This window comes from Podarcis filfolensis, assembly GCF_964270895.1.
Source record: "Podarcis filfolensis genome assembly, chromosome: 10".
NCBI classification, from domain to species: domain Eukaryota; kingdom Metazoa; phylum Chordata; class Lepidosauria; order Squamata; family Lacertidae; genus Podarcis; species Podarcis filfolensis.
In genome coordinates this window covers 50,780,646-50,800,915 of record NC_139612.1, presented here as the reverse complement: position 1 = coordinate 50,800,915, position 20,270 = coordinate 50,780,646, and the positions used below count along the sequence as shown (strand labels likewise).

General features: G+C 39.7%; 1 protein-coding gene and 1 long non-coding RNA gene across 2 annotated transcripts in view; one reads left to right on the top strand and one right to left on the bottom strand.

Annotated features, from left to right (window-relative positions):
• The window catches only part of LOC310743724, a 75,949-nt gene extending 73,600 nt beyond the window's left edge, over positions 1 to 2,349 (top strand). Inside the window, exon 7 of the long non-coding RNA XR_014539189.1 lies at positions 1,275 to 2,349. This is a non-coding gene — a long non-coding RNA (uncharacterized lncRNA). The remainder of the gene's footprint in view (positions 1 to 1,274) is intronic.
• Positions 1 to 20,270, bottom strand: part of NUAK1 (NUAK family kinase 1) — a 53,089-nt gene that overhangs the window by 5,292 nt on the left and 27,527 nt on the right. Inside the window, exons 2-6 of the mRNA XM_083574101.1 lie at positions 19,907 to 20,027; positions 8,429 to 8,580; positions 7,783 to 7,848; positions 2,842 to 2,961; positions 2,358 to 2,490 (exon numbers count right to left, since the gene is read on the bottom strand). Coding sequence (XP_083430227.1) covers positions 2,358 to 2,490; positions 2,842 to 2,961; positions 7,783 to 7,848; positions 8,429 to 8,580; positions 19,907 to 20,027 — 592 coding nt within the window. The remainder of the gene's footprint in view (positions 1 to 2,357; positions 2,491 to 2,841; positions 2,962 to 7,782; positions 7,849 to 8,428; positions 8,581 to 19,906; positions 20,028 to 20,270) is intronic.

The following is a 20,270-nucleotide window of genomic DNA, read 5'->3' as shown; positions in this document are numbered from 1 at the left end:
GTGCTTCCAAACTCCCAAAACACACAAAATATTAAAGTGCTCAAACTGTCTTTTGCTAAAGGACATTAATATTATAGGAATTTCATTTCATGAGATGTTTTATAATGGGGCCTCAACATTCTTCCTACAACCTTGCTTGAAGATTCAAGCCCAGAGTTCTCCTCCAATTATTCTAAACTTCAAATTATTCTAAAAGTTTATTGTAACAGAATTTAATTGTAACATAATAAATAATAAGTAATAAATAACAGAAAATGAACACCACATACAAAGATTCCTTGTCCCTTCTCTATCTACCTCCCCTTTGTCTTTTATACTTTCCCCCTCTTCTAGATTGGGTACCCCTTTCTGATTGCCTCTCCAAACTGCTATTGATAACCTTTTGGCCAGTATTTTGCTATTCCTGTCAGGCCTATTACCAGGCTTGTCCCTCTCCACACCACTAAATTTTCTATGCCCCCACCTAAATTTCCTACAAACAAAAAATGAAACCAACAGGAAAGCCTTTGTCCCCCCCTCCCTTCCTTTCTTAAAGGTCCTTTTGTCATGTTTTTTCTCTCTGAGAGGCAAAGCAAGCCCCACGGCACAAAAAACAAGCTGGTGGGTGAGGGGCTACACCAATCAGAACCATGCGTTCTTGGAGTGGCTGTTTGCTCTTTCAAGTCTGAATACTTCATCAGTATGTATGGAGGGGGGAGAGGAGGAGAGAGAGTGAGTGAGAGAGAGAGAGACAATTTTATTTCATTTTTTCATCACAAGGCAAAGGACAGGACCCACAGGCTTCCCTTGAGCACGGCATCTTGAGAACCTATTTTTCCCCATTTGGGATGGAGACTTGCAAGGAGAGGAAGAGAGAATTCTGGAGGCTTCTGTTGAAATGCTTGGGAAATCCTTTGCAGCTGGAATGACTAGCAATCCAATACATTCTGGGTTGTGTTCAATTCTACTTAAAAGAAGATCCACTGAAATTAATTGGTTCTGAACTAATAGCCATGTCTATTAAGTCCAATGGGTCTGTTTTGAGTAGGACTAGCACTGAATACCACCCACTTATGCAGGAATACATGGGTATTGATAATGATAATGAAATGGGTGGGGAGGGAAGGGAGAATTCTGGAAGCTTTTGTTGAAATGCAATGAGTTCTTGGAGAGAGGGGGGATATTTATTAAGCCCTTTTCTCTTGTTGACCTCTCTAACTTCAACTTATTCAGACTGCCTATAAACTAGAAGGTTCCATATAGCAATCAATTCTCAGATATATTTCCTTTTCCAGGTTCAAAGGCCATCTTTCCTCTGAATATGAAGGAGACAAATAACAGAAAATAATTATTGTCCTCAAACCCTACTTTGCTTGCACCCAATTACCACTGTGGGAAGCAGGAAGCTGGACCTGATGGACCTTTGACCTGATCCAGAATAGTTGATCTTATAATCAAAACGATCCCTGCTCGCCTTTAAATAAAATATTTTTCTGTCTGGTTTCTTGAGTCCAGTTTATTCTTATTGTTGCTCACTTATGAACACAACTCATTGCTTCAAGAACCTCAGCAAATTCCACTGTTCTCAAGCTTGAAGATTTTTATTCTACAACCAGTAGAAAAATGAAGCAATTTACTCTTCTCTTCAGCCCAACTCTCAATTCAACCCATGATAAACACTGCAGATTATCAAGTCAAAGGCTACCACTGGGATCAAACTGTCAGTCTAAAATTATTAAATTTGCCGCCGTGTCATCAGCCACCTCCTGTATACTACAAAGCTGGAGAACCTGTGGTCCTCCAGATGTTTGACTAAAACTCCCATAAATCCCTGGCTGCACTAGCTGGGCCTGTTGGGAGTGGGAAGTTCAACATCTGGAGGAGCACAGGTTCCCCTTCTCTGGGATTCTAGAAGCCATGCAATTATTGTTATTGATGGTAGACATGGGACCAAATTCTTGGGATAATGATTTGCTCCTCCAGGGCTATTCATCGTTTCCTTGGTATTTTTTTATGTATACTGCTGTGCAAAGTTACCAGGACTGATATGAATCACTACTGTGTATCATTTTACAGCTTGTCCCACCAATTCCATTTGCAAAAACAAAAAGACTGTCTGCTGTCTTAGCTGTAGCTGATGAAAGGGGGCAAAGTTTCCTGAAAGCAATAAAATCTACTAACATAGAATCCTCTACGTTTCCCAAACAGTCTTTTTTTAAAAAATATATGCTGAAATTAGGAAGTAATTTGAGAACCACCTGCCCTTTGTCATTTATCTTACCATTATCCTAAGACTTCCATAAACCAAGGACCAGAAAATGGGTAAAACAAATCATTATTATATCATTTTAATTCACTGTGCCAGATCTTTTTGATACCTGAGGGCTGTGTTGGCTCACGATATTCTCCGCTGCTGATCTGCCTGATTAGATTTTTGTGATCAAAGCCATCAAAGGGCATGGTTCCATAAACGAGGGTGTAAAGTAGTACACCGAGAGCCCAGCTGTCAACCTAAAGCAAAGAGACAAGAAACATAACAGACAGAAAAGTGGTCACCTGAAGTCTATGACATTCAAAGAAGCATTGAACATCCAGCAATGCTTAATATCCTACAGATATGACAGGATAGCTACAAGAAAATCTGACGGTTTGTACGCAAAACTAATGAAAGCAATATTTTAACAGTTCCTCATGCTAAAGATGAAGAATCTATTTGATTTATCAAGGCCAAGGCTGTGATCATTTAATCAAATTCCAAGCAGTCAAATGCCCCAGACAGGTACCACATTGCAACGTTTTGTTGCAGGGTCTCATGTGTGATAATATTTTCATTTTACTTCCTTTCTTCCTCATTCTGCTTACCTCTGGGCCTCGGTAGGGTCTTCCATTGACAATTTCTGGAGATGCGTACAGTGGGCTTCCACAGAAAGTCTGAAGAAATTTGTCTTTCTGATAAAGATTTGAAAGTCCAAAGTCTGCAATCTGTGAAGACAAATGCAACCAAGTCCTGTAGTGTAACTTACCAAAATGTAAGATAGGGAGCGTGATTTATTGATCACACCAACCTGGGCATTGATTATCAATCTGGGGCCCTGGCTAATTAATCACTTTTCACTTTGATAAAAGCTTTCTCCTCATTGTTCAATGTGTTTGCTCTGCCTTGTATTCCACTTATTCTAAATTCAGTTTTAAGTAAGAGATTTTCTAAAATAAATTCCAAGTTTCCCACAGTTTTCAGTTCCTTCTGTTCACCTGCATCTTTTCCCAACTCTACATTAACAATCTGCACATACATTAAAAAAACAATGTTGATGCGACTGTGCATCCAATTGCATCAATATTATTCTAATTATTTTTTTTACTGATGTGCACATGTGGTCCTGTGCACTGGTAAAACACGAAAGATTATTGGCACGCCCATATGATCAGTCACATCAAGTTTGCTTTTCTGTGCTATTTATGAATGACTAAAATGAACACGAGTGTTGGTAAACCCCCCCCCCCAAAAAGCCTGATGCAAACTTCGATACTGTTTTAAATAAAGTATTTCAACAATACATATGTGAACTTTGGTAACAGTGGAAGAGAGACATGCAGCAAACTATGGATTCATGATGTGCTGTACAAAATTCAGAAATAAAAAACCGGAATGATGATGGCTATCTAATGCATCAGTTCTACTTCAAAAACACAACCAAGTATATGGAACTCTGTATCTGGGGAGAAAAATCAGGAAAGCAAAAACAGAATTTCAGAAGCATCCCTGGTAAAAGCATATGAGAATTCACATGAGTTTATTTGCAAGATGTAAAGTTCTAGGCCTTAATCATTTAGAAAGGATTTATTTTTCCTTGTGGTCTTGGTCTTTTTTCCTTCTCTAGGTCATCAGAGGTTGGTACAGCCCAAGACTGGTTCCTGAATGAGGTGGACTTGTACTAAAGAACAGCTTTATTTTGTTTTATCTTTGGTAAGATTAGCACATGGTTTTTGTTCCATACCCAGGAGTCAGGATCCAAGTGATCCTTACATTTCGATGAGGAAGTAATTCTCTATCTTGTCAATTAGCCGATGACCCCAAGGAATGTTGCCTTTCTTCTGCAGCATGTGGATGGACTGACTCATTTGCTTGATTGGCTTGCATTTTTAATGAAATGAACCTAGACGGAATTTCTGGATAATCATTACCTGCTGTTGGCATGCTATTATCAGGATATTACCTAATCTGGAGAGGGTGGCTACATGGGTCAAGGTACTACTTTAGAGCAGAGAATTGCACTTGGTGGCCAGTGAGACCCTTTTCACTGCTGTGGTTTATGACTCTTCATTGCCCTGTGCTCCATTATATGCAGTGTACATTACTGCCATTTTGACTTACATCACCTTTAAATACTATCTACTGTATGTAATCCAGTTATACATCTATGTACCAGTTTGTTGGCTGTCACATCTATATTTGTGGTGTATCTGTGGTGTATCATCTCAAGTTCATTTGCAACAGGACTTTGAAAACAAACCTGGTATCTCAACCCATATTGTAGTAATCCTTTAGAGGAAAACTATGGGAAAACTGTGTTCTGTAAAACCTTCACTGGCCTAGAATCTCATTAGAAGCAGCTGGTGTACAATTGCAGTCTGCAAATGCATTCTTGGGGCTCAGGTTGCGGTTAATTGTCTTAAATAAATTCCACTTTCTTATCAAATCACTCTGATTGGCTGGCAGGAATTCAGTCTTGAGCTAAAGAACAGTGGTTTGGTCAATCTAAATTTAATCGTTTCAGCATTAGAGATTGTGGAGTAGTCAGTGGAACTGACTTTACTTGGAGAGCATGCCACAGCTCGTGCTAATTCTGATATGCATGGTACACTCTGCTTAGGACAATCTGTCCCCTAGCATAGTCTACAAAAGCATGAATATCTACATGTATATATAAATATATACCATAGGGGGGGGGGAGAGCCAGCTCCTAACAGGTATCCATGTTTTCAATTCAGTCATTCAGGAAACAGTGTTTCTATCACGGCCAACTCCCATAATCACAGACTGATGTTTATCAGCTTTTCCCATTAGAGCTGTCATTTTCCCTCTCCCCCCCCCCCCAATATGGGGAAAAAAATCATAGTAGCCAAGATTCCTTCATGTTCCTGGCACTTAAATGGAGCCAAAGTATTAATTCAAAAAAGGTTTCCAAACAGGGAGGGGTTGCTGCAAAGCCAGACTTTGAATTCCCTTACCTTCGAGGAAATGACTGTTTCCACTACTTACAAAAAACATGATGAAATTTACTCATTCAGTATGAATCCTGCACTCCCTTCAAGCATTTGGGCTCAGTGTAAACTGACATTGCTCTTTTACTTCAGTTTGCACCAGCTAAGAAACTGGATCTTTTTTCTATTGACTCACAGACTAGCAAACATAGCTGAATTATTGACAAGCGTGTACAATGTTCATGAAACCCAAGATTTGTCTATGGAGGGCACGGTTCTAAACAAATAAAACAATACTTATAAACACACAGTCAGAGCCCGGTTGATTTCCTTACCAGGTTGATACATTTATCTTGCTTCCCCTTTCATTTTCCAACATCCCATTGTTTTCATTAAATCTGCATTTTTGTCTTCTGTGGTTATTTAGGAGAGAGAGGCGGTAACTTGGTCAGTTGTTTAATTTAGGAAAAGATTATCATCTTTTGCCTTTGCATCTTTGGGCTTGCTAGCTTCCTAAGTGCCCATTGTGTGTTATAGTAAATAACACTTTCAAGGTGCTGTGAGAACTTGTGGGAAACTGTTTAGAGCAAAAAAAAAAAAAAGGGCAGTTTGCTGTGGTAAATTCTTGCTGACTTCAAGTTAATAAGAAGTGTGGAAGTGCATCATAACATAGGCAGCAGTCATTTTCCACTATTGAAATTGAGATTAGGAAGAGATTCATAATACAGGATTTTGCAAAGTTTAGGTATTTGTATTCCGGTTCCTGGTAATGTGGGGACTTCCCTTGCATGTAAGCTGGCACTTCCTACAATTATAGAAGAACAATGACATACCCTGATGTCATTGTGCAGTGTAGGAGTGTGTCTGCTAGTGAAAGCTCAACAGCAGCAGCGGCAAAGGGCTAGAAAACTTCATTTCCAGATAAGGTGATAAGAGTCATACTCTTTCCAACACTTCACAAAAGATAAACTGAAAACTAAATCCTTTGCACGGACCACTTGCAAGTTTGATTTTAAATATTTTCATTTGATATTAAACATTTTCATTTACATATCTGCTTCAACTGATAGGTTCATTCTATCCTAAACATTTCTAGTATGCTTTGAAAATCACTGGATAAACTGTATCATTTAAAACAAGTGATCAGGGTTAAATCTTTTACAAAGACAAAAGCAGCTCTATTAACTTGCAAAACGGTGCATTTCTAGTCTCCTAGAAATGTACACTTGCAAATGTTTTCGGAAATGAGGTCTTCCAGATTTACTCAACTGCACATCAATAATTTACAATCCCAGATGTGTTTCCTTGCCAACAAATATTGTTTAGTGAAACAGCAGGGAGGGGAAAGTCCCTGCGATTAATACAGAAACCACAAAAGCAAGATCTAAGCCTACAGTATCAAGGCTGATAGTGGAAGCTTGTTTGATATCAAACGCAGCAGACATGCCTCAGCGGTATGAGAAGATGGAAAGAAGAAGAAAATGAAGCGTCATTTGAGAAAATCCAAATTCTGTCACTGTAATGGGCTCAGTATGACTTTTCAGAAGCAGTTAGTTCAAGTTCAGTGGTATGAACTTTCTTCTCCACCATCAGTTCTTTTATATATGTTTCACTGGCATTGCCGTGAGCCACTGATCTCACAGATGACAAACAAGCACATGCTTAGGACTGTGTTGTTAAATGCCCCAATTACGTTCTATGTCAGAAACAAAGAATACACCGGGTATTCATAAACACGCATCAAGGCTAAAGTATGTATGACATGTAAAGAGCAGAATTTTCCATTGTTGTTCTTTATTTATATCTCATCTTCTATTCCGCAAAAGTCAAGGTGGTTTATGTGGGGTTTCCTGGCGGTCCCCCTATCTAGGCACCAACCAAACCCAGATCTGCTTTGTGTCACTAAGGTCACTGCTTTTCAAACCATGCCATGGGAAATTTGGTACCGATATAAGAAATGCTTGTATTAAACACCATTTGAATTTTAAATAGCTGAAGGTGAAACTTGGGAACAGCACTAATTTCCCAGAACAGCATCACACATCTTGTATTATAGCCATTTTTATTTTCCTGGCAGAAAGCATGAAAAGGTCATTCCCATGCTTTCGCTAAGGATTTTTGACATAGTTATGACATCACTGAAAGCAAATCTGAAAGCTATCATTGTGCCTGGAGTTCCAAGGCCATTTCCTAATGAAGGACATGTGCTTTGCTTGAGTTTATTTTGTTACAGGGTTTGCTTATTTGTTAAATGTGATCAAAAGGATGTTCAGAGTGCTCTAGAGGATGCACTTGAACCTTGAAGACCAAGAACGTTTGTATATTCCCAGCAGCCAGCAAAAATACCACCTGTAAAGTCAATTGTATTCTATGGCGATTCTCCTGTTTCTCCTGTTAATTGCTGTTACTCATCTTGAAGTGAAAGAAACCGTTCCCTTAACTCCCATTAATACAAAAATGTAATACTGAAGTAGTCGGGGGGGGGGGGACAGTCTCTGCATCTCACTTTTGCAGACACTGAATGGGTTTAGAAGTAGCTCCTGTGATTTTTTAAAAAAAGTTTTCAGACAATACACAGAGAACAGAAATGACCTTTACCTTAATATTACAGTTGTCGTCAAGAAGAATATTTTCCAGTTTTAGATCCCTATGGACAACACCATTCTGAAACAAGAAAGTAAGGGAAAGAAGGTGAGGAGGGACAGAAAGGAGAGTATTGGGTGGATTAAAAAAGCAAGCCACCGGGGTGGTCTTTGCATTTACACTTCAGTCATAACACTTGCAGTCTAGTAACTAGTGACAGGAGATGTATTAGTCACTTGCTGTGTGGTTAAGGGAAGAATGACTGGAATCTATCCTCCCACAAAGCCTGTAAAGCAGCAGGGGAACTCTTTTCGGAACTCAATTCCAACCCCAGTTCTTCCCTCCTCATTCTTCTCAGGCACCAGAAAACAATATATCTCAATACTGTAAGTTAGTCCATACAGAAAGTCTAGTTCTTCCAGCTTTTGGCTTTTAGGCAGGGTGAGTTATATCCCTAATAGTGTGCTCTGGCTTTCAAATATTAATGTCTCAATCTATTCCCACATCACAGTTTTTAAAAATTTGTTAAAGCACTCAGAAATCTGCTATGGATTTTAAGTTGTCATGTGGGATTGCAAGAACCTCCCCACTTTAAAAACAAACTCAGTTCTTTAAAAGGGAATAAATGGAAATTTACAAAATAAGTTAATCCTTTGCTCACCTTGTGGCAGTAATGCACAGCAGAAACAATTTGTCGGAAGAAGTGTCTTGTCTCCCGTTCATTCAGCCTTCGTCTCTCACTGATATAATCATACAATTCCCCTTTGCTTGCATACTCCATGATGATCACAATTTTATCTTTGTTCTCAAACACTAGAGATAAAAAACCGACAACTGCATTTTTAATTTTTTAGACTTAAGCATTGAACACACAAAACACACATAATCAGCCTTGAAAAGGGAGGGAGCATGGCTCTTCTCTGCTGAATTCCCATCTGCTTCAGACCAGTTTCTTCCATCCTGCTACCCTGGGGTGCCTTTCACTGCCCTTTGAACCTGGGTTTGGCAAGAAGGGTTGCTTTACACTGATTTTGCTAGATTTTGCTAGAAGAATAGTGCGGTATTGTGGCAGCTGGAACTTCTGCGCATGCACTCTCCCTTGCACAAAGCACACACACTTTCTTCAATCAAAAGCACACACACTTTCTTCAATCAATTATCCTTTTAGCTAGGAGAGAGGAAGCAAGAAAGCAATGTAGACCCAGTTACCAGGAAGACTGAAGAAACTGATTGTTATTTATCCAAGGCAACGATGCATTGGTTCCAGAAGGGTTAGAGGAATATAGTGAACTATCCGTATAATATTTAATGTACTTCCAGTGTTTGAACGTGGTCTGGTACAGTCAAGTACCGGGATTTCCAACTGAGAGCAGCAAATGAGTTATTTAACATAGGTCAACTACAAATTTAAACTACCCCATCTTTACTTGGTCATGCTGTTGCAACAGGGGAAAACCTAAGTATTACAAGCACAGGCATGTAGTCCATACATGCAAGACATTGATTGATTGCTGGTGCATTCCAAGAGCGGAAAAAGGCAAATTTCAAAATAATGGGTTTTTGTGGGTAATGCATAACACTTGAAAGGTACTTTGTGGAAGATCACATAATAACTGAGAATAATTAAAGACATTTCTTGAAAAGAACCTTTCATTTCTGAGTTTTTACATACTGTTATAATCTGGCTTTTACTGTTTTCTGAAGCTCCCGTTTTATTTATATGTGGCTGATTATGGCGTTTCTTTGTTGGTTTACTAGCTTAAATTTATGTTAGCCACTCCAATAGACTTTTGTCTGAAGGGGGGGTAATAAATTCCTCATATAAATAAGCAATCTCAGACAGTCTTACTCTGATCCGTTTTGAATTGCTTTAGCTGCCATAGAATACTTTTTCTTCTCTGTTCTCAATTCATCGGGTACATGGGAAACATTGTTCCATGGCATAAAGAAAAGACTGTTTACTTCTTCAAAGATTTCTTATTGATTCATACAATATACAGAGACATCTCCTTGAACCAAGGTTGCACTGGGCAGTTCTTCCATGCTAGAGTAATAATCCTAAAGTGATAGAATTAGTGATACAACCAGTGCACAGCTTCATGACAACTGCAGGAAGGCTCAGCCAATGAACATTTAAATGTGAAACAAAAAGTTCTCAACAATGAGCCTGTAGCTTCATGGGCTTTGGCATATGTCTCTTCACACTTGCAGAAGACAAAGGATTGCAGTTTTTTTCGGCCCCATTACAATGTTCAGTAAAATTCTGTGTGTGTGTGTGTGTGCGTGCGCGCGCATTAGGAAGCAGACAGATAAACACTGGCTGCTGACTAGAGGATTGTCTAACAGCTTGTGAAGCACTGATTCATTCCAGTGATTACATCCTCATTACAAATGAACTTTGGAAGCTATATGAGGTGGCTATGGACAGATTAGACTGGAACATCAAAACTGATAGGCTAAAGTAATTTTATCACCCTACTCCAGTCCTTACTGACAAAAATGACTAAGGCACAGTTTTTAACAAAATTGCAAAAGCACAGAAAAAGTATATCACCTTCTAGATCTAGAACACCACATTAGCCACAATTTAGTCACTATACAGGGGACGCATGTGGCACTGTGGGTTAAACCACAGAGCCGAGGACTTGCCGATCAGAAGGTCGGCGGTTCGAATCCCCGTGATGGGGTGAGCTCCTGTTGCTCAGTCCTTGCTCCTGCCAACCTAGCAGTTCGAAAGCACGTCAAAGTGCAAGTAGATAAATAGGTACCACTCCGGCGGGAAGGTAAACAGCGTTCCTGTGCGCTGCTCTGGTTCACCAGAAGTGGCTTAGTCATGCTGGCCGCATGACCTGGAAGCTGTACGCCGGCTCCCTCGGCCAATAAAGCGAGATGAGCACCGCAACCCCATAGTTGGCCACGACTGGACCTAATGGTCAGGGGTCCCTTTACCTTTACTTTAGTCACTATACAGTACAGTAGTTCAGCTGACATTAACAGAACACACTAAATGGATTGGGGCCACACGCTGAAATCTTTGTTGCCACTAATGTTTACATTCCTTTTATTTTACTGGAGTGAATTAATTACTCCAAGATACAAATGCTCCAATACTATATAAGAATATACTAGGCACTGCACATATATGCAGATACTATCTACGTTGACTGACAACAGCATTCCAAGATTTCTGGCAGAGCTGGCCCTGCTACTTGAAATACTTTAATTAGTGCTACCCCTGATTTAACTTATTTTTTTCAACATGCAAAGCAAGTGTTGTGTCACACAGCTATAGTCTCTCCTCAACAGATCTAGAAGTACCTAGAGAAGGGCTTTCATCATGCTAAACATTTGTTCCATAAAATATGAGATATCACTGCAATGCTCCTATAATGCTATACTGTAATTTATAACACTACACTGAGAGATGTTCTGGTACTCTCCTAACACTTACATGCATTTGTTTAGACACAGTATTATTTATTCCAAATAAATATGAGATAAATAAATGCTATGCCCTTTTAAGACCTAATATTTAAGCTGATGATAGACTAATTGCTTCAGTATAACTATTTGGAATGCTTATTTCCCTCTATATTTTTACTACATTTGATTTATGACCTGCCATTCTAATGCAGGTAATTTGAAAGCTGGGACAGTTTCTAAAGTAGTTCTGTACAGTTGCTGCCACCACCTTGCTCACAGAAACAAATTTAATGAGGAACGGCTGCTTGGCTTTCCCCCACTTTTTTGTTTGCTAAAATGGAAATGCCAGACAAAGAAAAACTACCCTGAACCATTCCACAACTGGGAGTCAGCAACTATGATGCATAACACGTTATTCAGAAAAGGTGCTATGAACCTGCTCACCTGAAAGAGTCTGATCACATTTTTCCCCATAGGATCCTGAAAGTTCTGACTAAAATCTCTACGAGACCCCTAGAGACTACTTCTCCTCCAGGGGGTTCACTATTGGACAAGATTGCATAGGAAGGTGTGCTATTAGGTCATGTCTGGAACATCCTCTCCCTAGAAATATGTTTTTTTCCACTGGGGCTTCAGCTCTGTATGGTTTCCCTGCGGAGTGTGTACATGTACCTTTCAATGCCATGATGCTTTCCAGTAGAAAGTTAGGTCTTTATACAACTAGAAGAAAGTGTTTTATGTTCAAACAATCAATATATTAATTTCCTCCCCTTAATTCTAAGAACAAATGTGTTTGTTTATTCTAATATTGGTATTTTTTTTAATTTTAAAAAAATCATGTTTGTGGCCAGGTGGTTTTGACTTAGGATTTTATTATAGGATAAAGAATGTAAAACTGGGGAAGAATTTCCATGCTCATTACCAAAGATGTGTCTGAACTGAAGTACATTTTGTAAACTCTCAATCCATTATTCTCCATCACATCTACTTGTACTATCATAACTCCTGAATGCATTTTGTCAGCTATATTTAGAAGGCCTGAAATGATGAGTTCAGCTTCTATTCAGAGCTCCAAACTGCGAAGGAAACCTTGCTAGTACACAGACTACTCTTCTTGATCAGAACTTTGGAATTTCACTGCATCCAATGAGGCATAATTTTCCTCTTAAGAACATACTTGCTCATGAAAAAGTAGAAACTCTTGTGAGGCAAGCTGAAAATAAGAGTTTATATGTGAAAAGGTAGAAACAGTATGTGTATACTGATGGGACAAGCACAGGCTAAGAAAAGCAAATAAAAAAGCTATACATTATTTTGGCTACATCTTTTACACACTGGCTAGGTTTTTTTTACGACTGTTTGTTTGTATATGTTTAAAATGGGAGTAAAACTATTCCCACGTCCCACTTTATTTCTGTTTCTGGAATCCTAAATTGAGAATAAAAGCTGTAGTTGTACGGTATTTTTCTAAACCGACATCCACCTTGAGGACTGAATGCTTTCCGTTTACATGTAACCCCAGGATAAGAATTTTAGTTTGTTGTTTTAAGAGAGGCAGCCAATCTCTTCACATTGGAACCATCTGAATTCTCCTCATGCCTTTGCTCTATATCAGAGCAATCTCCTAAATTAGTTCCAGTATGTTGACATTCCTTCCATCTGGTGTCTTTCCATAAAGTGGTATTTTTATTACCCTCCTTACAGCAGCAGACAGAAGTACCTTTGCAATGATACAAAGTGGTCTTTTATTAAAGGTCAGCCAAATCAGAGCAGCAAGTGAGTTGGTCTTTAATTTTAGGGACAGATGATAGAATAACCTTCTCATTCAATAAAATCATCTGAAAACTATTCAGTTTAAAGAATATTTTTTTTAAAAAAATACATCTGAATAATGGAAAACCATTCATAAGATCTAAAATCAGTTGTATGCCATCTACTTATGTAGATCTAAGTGGAAAGCATTTCTAGGCCTTTGCTTTAAATTAAAGCTAAAGGTTAAAGGGACCCCTGACCATTAGGTCCAGTCGTGACCAACTCTGGGGTTGCGGCGCTCATCTCGCTTTATTGGCCAAGGGAGCCGGCGTACAGCTTCCAGGTCATGTGGCCAGCATGACTAAGCTGCTTCTGGCGAACCAGAGCAGCGCACGGAATCGCCGTTTACCTTCCCACCGGAGTGGTACCTATTTATCTACTTGCACTTTGACATGCTTTCAAACTGCTAGGTTGGCAGGAGCTGGGACAAAACAATGGGAGCTCACCCCATCACGGGGATTCAAACCGCCAACCTTCTGATCGACAAGCCCTAGGCTCTGTGGTTTGGACCACAGCGCCACCCACGTCCCTTTGCTTTAAATTACACTGACATCAAAAAAAAAACCCAAAAACTTTGATAAGTAAGTGATTAAATTGCAGGAGTCTTAAGTTAATGACACACAGACAAATATTTTCCCTGTTAACACATACTATCCAAATCCAATAAAACATATTAAGTTTAAGCCTAATTTTAGGGGGGAAATGAGAATGGTGCTATTCAGCCAACCAAATCAAGCACAACACACAAACACACCTTTTTGTACTAGCATGATCTTTGTCAGTTTACCCAATCATATAATCCAGTTTACTGGATTTAAGCTGGAAGCTATTAAAATTGCATTGCATGTGAAGTCCACCCCACTAAATCTGAGGATACTTGAGCTACAGTGTGGCTATTCTAATTTTTAATTGCAGCCAGGAAGGATATTCTCCTTACTTTGAGAATCAGAGACTGCCTCGACTAAATGCAGAATACTCTACTGGGTTGTATGGATTTTCCTGCCTCCCACCATCCCCCAAAAAGGCAGTTGGGAATGTTCCAGTGATTAGTTTGGCTAGTGCTGCAAATATTTTGAATTAATAATTAATGATGGATCCCATCATTACCCAGATCCTGTCTGGGTAATAGAAAAGATACCTTCTGCATTCTGTTATACTGCTTATTTCAGAGATTCCTGAAGCAAGAGAAATATTTGAATGGGGCCTAGCTCTAGGAGGCCCATGCTGGGTCACAGTGTATAACATAAAAAGTATATTTAGAAAAGAACACAAATTCTTTTGTGTTAGCTGTGTGTTGTGCTAGCTTCCCCCCCCCCCCACTTTCATAGCCTGGCCTCCTTACAACAAGCGAGTATTATTTAGGTGTTAAAGTATATTGAATGCAAGGAAGTCAAGGACTACGGAGCGTGAGACTCTGGAGGTTAGTTTAGTTTATATTACTTCAATTCCTAATCACTAGCCTCTAGGAAAATCTATATTATAATCTTGGGTGTTATCAAATGTAAACAATGGAAATAATATAGTTAAAGCCAAAGGCTGAAATAAAAAGGAAGTGGGTTAGATAACTGTAGTTAGATGGTGTTGCTAATGATAAAGTAACAAAATCAAACAATTGGCATTCTGCATTGAATACACTGAGGACAATGTCAGAAGTTTCCACATCTTTGCTGTTTTTATATGCACATTTTCGTCAGTTAGAGAAAAGACACTTCTGCATCAGACCATGGGCATTCAGAGTGGAATGGTATATGGTTTTTTCATTTTTAAAATATAGAATGGCAATAGAATTACGTTCAACATGCCATCCCTGTATAAATTAACAAGCCTGGTCCTTTATACGTACATTCCATTTATGCGAAGTAGTCTTCAGTCTGTTAAATGATCTACATCTCAACCCCACTGAGTACCTGGACAACTGTTTCCACAGAGCAGCACCGTGTGACTTCTGCTCAGTTCCCTGGCAGTAATGCTACAGGGTCCCGCCATGTTGCCCCCATTGTTATTTGACATCTAAGCCACTGGGTATGGTAATCATAGAGCTTGGAGATCAGTGATATCTGTCACTGCACTCTAGGGAGGGCTACCCTTGAAGATGGTAAAGAAACTGCAGCTAGTCTAGAATACCACCCCAGGGTATGAAGGAGTCCTCCAGTGCAGAGCCATCTTACACTGGTTTTACATTATCTGCACTGGCTGCCTATGTTACCATGCCCAATTTAAGTTGTTAGTATTAACATACCAAGCCCTGAAGAACTTAGGACCTAGGTATACCTCTCTTTTAAATCAGAACCAGTGAAGGCGGTGAAGGTCCTGTGTGAGTGTCTGGAGGCGGTTGGAGGATGGATGGCGGCTAACAGATTGAGGTTGAATCCTGACAAGACAGAAGTACTGTTTGGGGGGGACAGGAGGCGGGCAGGTGTGGAGGATTCCCTGGTCCTGAATGGGGTAACTGTGCCCCTGAAGGACCAGGTGCGCAGCCTGGGAGTCATTTTGGACTCACAGCTGTCCATGGAGGCGCAGGTCAATTCTGTGTCCAGGGCAGCTGTCTACCAGCTCCATCTGGTACATAGGCTGAGACCCTATCTGCCTGCAGACTGTCTCGCCAGAGTGGTGCATGCTCTGATTATCTCCCGCTTGGACTACTGCAATGCACTCTACATGGGGCTACCTTTGAAGGTGACCCGGAAACTACAACTAATCCAGAACGCGGCAGCTAGACTGGTGACTGGGAGCAGCCGCCGAGACCATATAACACCGGTCTTGAAAGACCTACATTGGTTCCCAGTACGTTTCCGAGCACAATTCAAAGTGTTGGTGCTGACCTTTAAAGCCCTAAACGGCCTCGGTCCAGTATATCTGAAGGAGCGCCTCCACCCCCATCGTTCTGCCCGGACACTGAGGTCCAGCTCCGAGGGCCTTCTGGCGGTTCCCTCACTGCGAGAGGCCAAGTTACAGGGAACCAGGCAGAGGGCCTTCTCGGTAGTGGCCCCCGCCCTGTGGAACGCCCTCCCATCAGATGTCAGATGATAAACAACTACCTGACATTCAGAAGACATCTGAAGGCAGCCCTGTTCAGGGAAGTTTTTAATATGTGACATTTTAGTGTATTTTTCATCTTTGTTGGAAGCTGCCCAGAGTGGCTGGGGAAACCCAGCCAGATGGGCGGGGTACAAATAATAAATTATTATTATTAATTATTATTACTATTATTATTATTTAACGGAGTGCCTCTCCCCATATCAACCTGCTCTGGTGGGAAAGGGTGTGTGTGTGTGCTTCTTGCAGTCTCATTTGTTGCATGTTGCATGCTGTATTGGGACCAAAGACAGGGCATTTTTTATTATCATGCCCAGACTCTAGAAGTTGCTCCCTGAGAATGAGTGGCAACACCACTGAGGGGCTTCCACTGCCTAATCAACACGTTTCTTTTCATTCAGCACTTTGGAGATTCGGGTTGGTTTCCTCTGGCGGTTGTAATTGCTTGCATTGCGATATTGTTATTTTATAGCTTTTAGTTGTAGTTTGTTTTAATGGCTGGTGTTGTTGGTATTATCATATTATAAACTACTTTGGGAACATCTTAGCAAAAAGTTGTCAATAAGCTTTAGAAATGAAATAAATTAAATCCCAACAATTTCAATGTGTTAATTAGTATCCCAGCTTTCTTCCAGTGTGGATCCCAAGACAATGTACATAGAGCTCCTAGGCAGACATTGCTTATTCTTCTCCAGGCATTGATCTGAGCCAGACTAGCTTAACCTTAGCAAGGCTGCTGCACCAAATGGTTTCAGACCATGCTTTGAGACTTACAAATTACTTCCAGATTTGGTCTTTGCCAAATCTGGCTTACACTCTTGCATTTACTCTTTTGCTCAAAGCATAAAAATTCAGATACAAAATTATGGGGGGTATGCATTTCTGGCAATTTGGTTTTACATCTTCCTGTGACAATAGAATACTGTATCTTGTATGGCTGATTACAGTGGTACCAAATCCAGCAAAGTGTGGTTTATTCATCATGTGAATGTAGGAGCAGGCTCACAATAACAGGAATATTTATCAATCCACTACAAGGCCAGGAATTTAGATTTGAATTCATTTCTGCTGCACTATTTAGCACATATTAGCTTCTTTAAACATTTATTTTTCACACAGCCATCATACAATGGAACTAAGAAGGACATTTCCAGGGCTGAAAGGATTCTAACTGCTAGTATGGCTGTGTAGGGATAAGGAACTTCAGGCTACATTTGTTTTCAGGTTTTAAACTTATATAAAGTGCTGCCAGAAGGTTAGCATGTCCACAGAATAATGTTTCCGCTCAAAAAAAGTTAACTCTTGAACACAGGGATTTCAGGGGGTAAAAGGTAAAAAGAGCTTTGCTTTTTAAGTTAAAATTTATGTTCTGAAAATCAGAACACTTCTGGAAAAGTCAGCTTAATCTACTCAGTCCTTAAAAAATTACTTGAAAGCACTTCCCTTCCAGCTGCAGTCAAAAGGCTGCCAATTAGAGTCCTGTGGAGAGGATGGAATTTCTCCTGATTCCAAACTGCGGATCTGCCTCTTGCAGATAATCCAGGAGATAAATTCATTTTGATCAAGTTACAAAAGGAATTCTGAAACAAGAAAGCCTGTTTACATACATGAGGATTTTGGCCACCATTGAAAACGGGTGGTTTGTATTGACATTGAGTTGACAAATGCAGAGGTTAATCACCTTTAGCCAAACAAGGTCAAAAGGGTACCCAAACATGGATCCTGTTTAAGGAAAGCAAGTGTTTGGAATCTTGATATAAAAACCTTACAGCAAAAAATAGTGCTCACACCAGGAAGTCTTGATACATCCATTAAACCAGTAGTCTTCAATGTTTCCAGATGCAGAACCAACCTTCAACCTATCCCATGCTGGGAGTTGAAGTCCAGTAGTACCTGAAGAGCCATAGATTCTTCATCTCCACCCAATGCCTTCTAAAACAATGATGGGGAATCTTTGGCCTTCCAGATGTTAATGGGTCCTGTCTCCCATCATCCCTGGCCATTGGTCATACTGTTTAGGACTGATGGGAGTGGGAGTCAAACAGCTGGAGGGTCAGTGTCTCCATTCCTGATGCAAAGGTTACATAAAAGCCCTCTCTAGGATAAACTACTGGCTGATGAATCAATGCAAAAAGATTATAGTATTGCTTCAAATGTTTAAAGGAAATAATGCTGCTTAAGAATTCAAGAGGAGCTGAGGCTGCTATATTTTGAAAATAATGAAATATATGACAAAACTCATTCACTGTGTAAGAAGAAAGCTATACTTCTGTACAGCTGTACAACCATATTTTCTGCTCCTGGGCTAATAATTAAGGTGGTGAGGAAAGGGTTTCTTCGACATGTGTTGTTTTATTTTTGCTTATCTTTAAATGTACAGCCATTTCCTATGTTGTTATGCACACTACTGAAATCAGTAAGACTGGCCATCCCCAACTCTGCATAGGTTCAGACTGTTCAGTAGTTTAACTGCACGGGAGAGACACACAGTTGCAGTGCTGTGTGTGTGTGTGTGTGTGTGTGTGTGTGTGTGTTTGGGTAGTTCCAGTCTACATTCAGAAAAATGTGCTCCATTTGCAACCCTTGTGCTGGCGCAGAAGTCCTCCCTTTCCCTGTTTAGAAATTCTATTAAGATTTTATTTAATAAAAAAGTCAGATATTCATCTCCTTTCAACTAACAGAACATGTATTTGAACAACTCAATATGTGATACTGCAACATGATTCCAAGCAATTCCTTGTTTAAATCATTGGCATCAGCTGTCAGAATAGGGTTTCCATTAAGGCTGTATGAGTTTTAACTGATTTACTTAATAGGTAAAACTTTAATTGCAGGTTAAAATATGCCCCTTTCCCATTATTCATCAGTGTGGCTCAGTCACAAAAGTATACCTCCACAGAGGCCCAAAGACATGCCAATTCCCTCCTCAGTGCACTACATTTGATTAAAGAGAAACTTCATGGTGGCCTTTCTTCTCAATCTGCATCTAAAGCTGGCAGATTATTTCACACTTAATGGTATTTCTGGTCAGCAATGAATGACAGTTTTTGTTTATTAAATACTAGCAACCGCAGACTTGCTCAAGTCTAAGACATCCAAAAATCCATGCAGTTCTGAAAAGTTCAGTCTGCTATCTTGATTCAAAAGGATGCTCAGCTGTACCCAGACTTAGATGAAAACATGTTCTGTGATCTCAGGAAGCAATAGGAAAATTTTTGGTTACAATATCATCATCACCATCATTTATTCATCATCATTTATGAAATTTATACACCACCCTTCATCTGAAGTTCACAAGGCAGTTTACAACATAAACACAAAATAAAAACTCAAAATGCATAACATTAATCCAGAGTGAGGTCACCTCATTTACTTATGGGACAGTGAATACGTAATCAGTGCCAGGTTTTGCATCACAGTTCCTCTGCCATATAGTGACAAGATGCTGCTATGACAACTACCTATTACACTTTTGCCAGACTAACCTGACAAAATGGAAATGCAACAGCAATGGAATGGAATGCTTTTGAATGGAACATCCTGGTGGTGGAGCTGGCAAAAAGATCCTATTAACCTAGCCCCCCACCTCCTCAGGTAGAGAAGCAAAATGAGCACTTGATTTTTCTTCCTGCAGGTACCATAACGACTGGTATATATCGACCATATCAACACAGTGGAATGGAAAAGATTTTTTACTACATTATTATTCGTGTACAATGAACTTTTATGATATTAAACAAATAAGCACATTTTCTTACAAGTAGGTAGGAAAAAAGGTTATAGAGAACACCTGATGTAAAAGGATATAAGAAATTTAGAACTGAATGAGTAAATGGTACAGATGATGAAAAGAATACCAGTCACTAACCTTCATATATAGTGATGATATGAGGATGGCTGAGAGATGACATGATCTCAATCTCCCGTCTGATGTGAACCATATCTTGTTCATCCTTAATTTTGTCCTTACGGATGGATTTTATTGCAACCTATAAATTCAGGAAATTGAGTATTACTCTTGGAACAAAGCAGATGAAAGTAATCCATTAGGAGACCCCAGAAAATGAATACAGATGTTAGATGCTGGCAAAATATGGAATGAGCAAAATAAAGTTTACATGCCCACAACCCTTTCCTTTTGTATCATGACAAATACAACCCACGTTTTAAGAGCTAGTAGTACTGGATCTTTATTTGCATAGCCATTCATTTCTACAGACTGCATTTTCAAA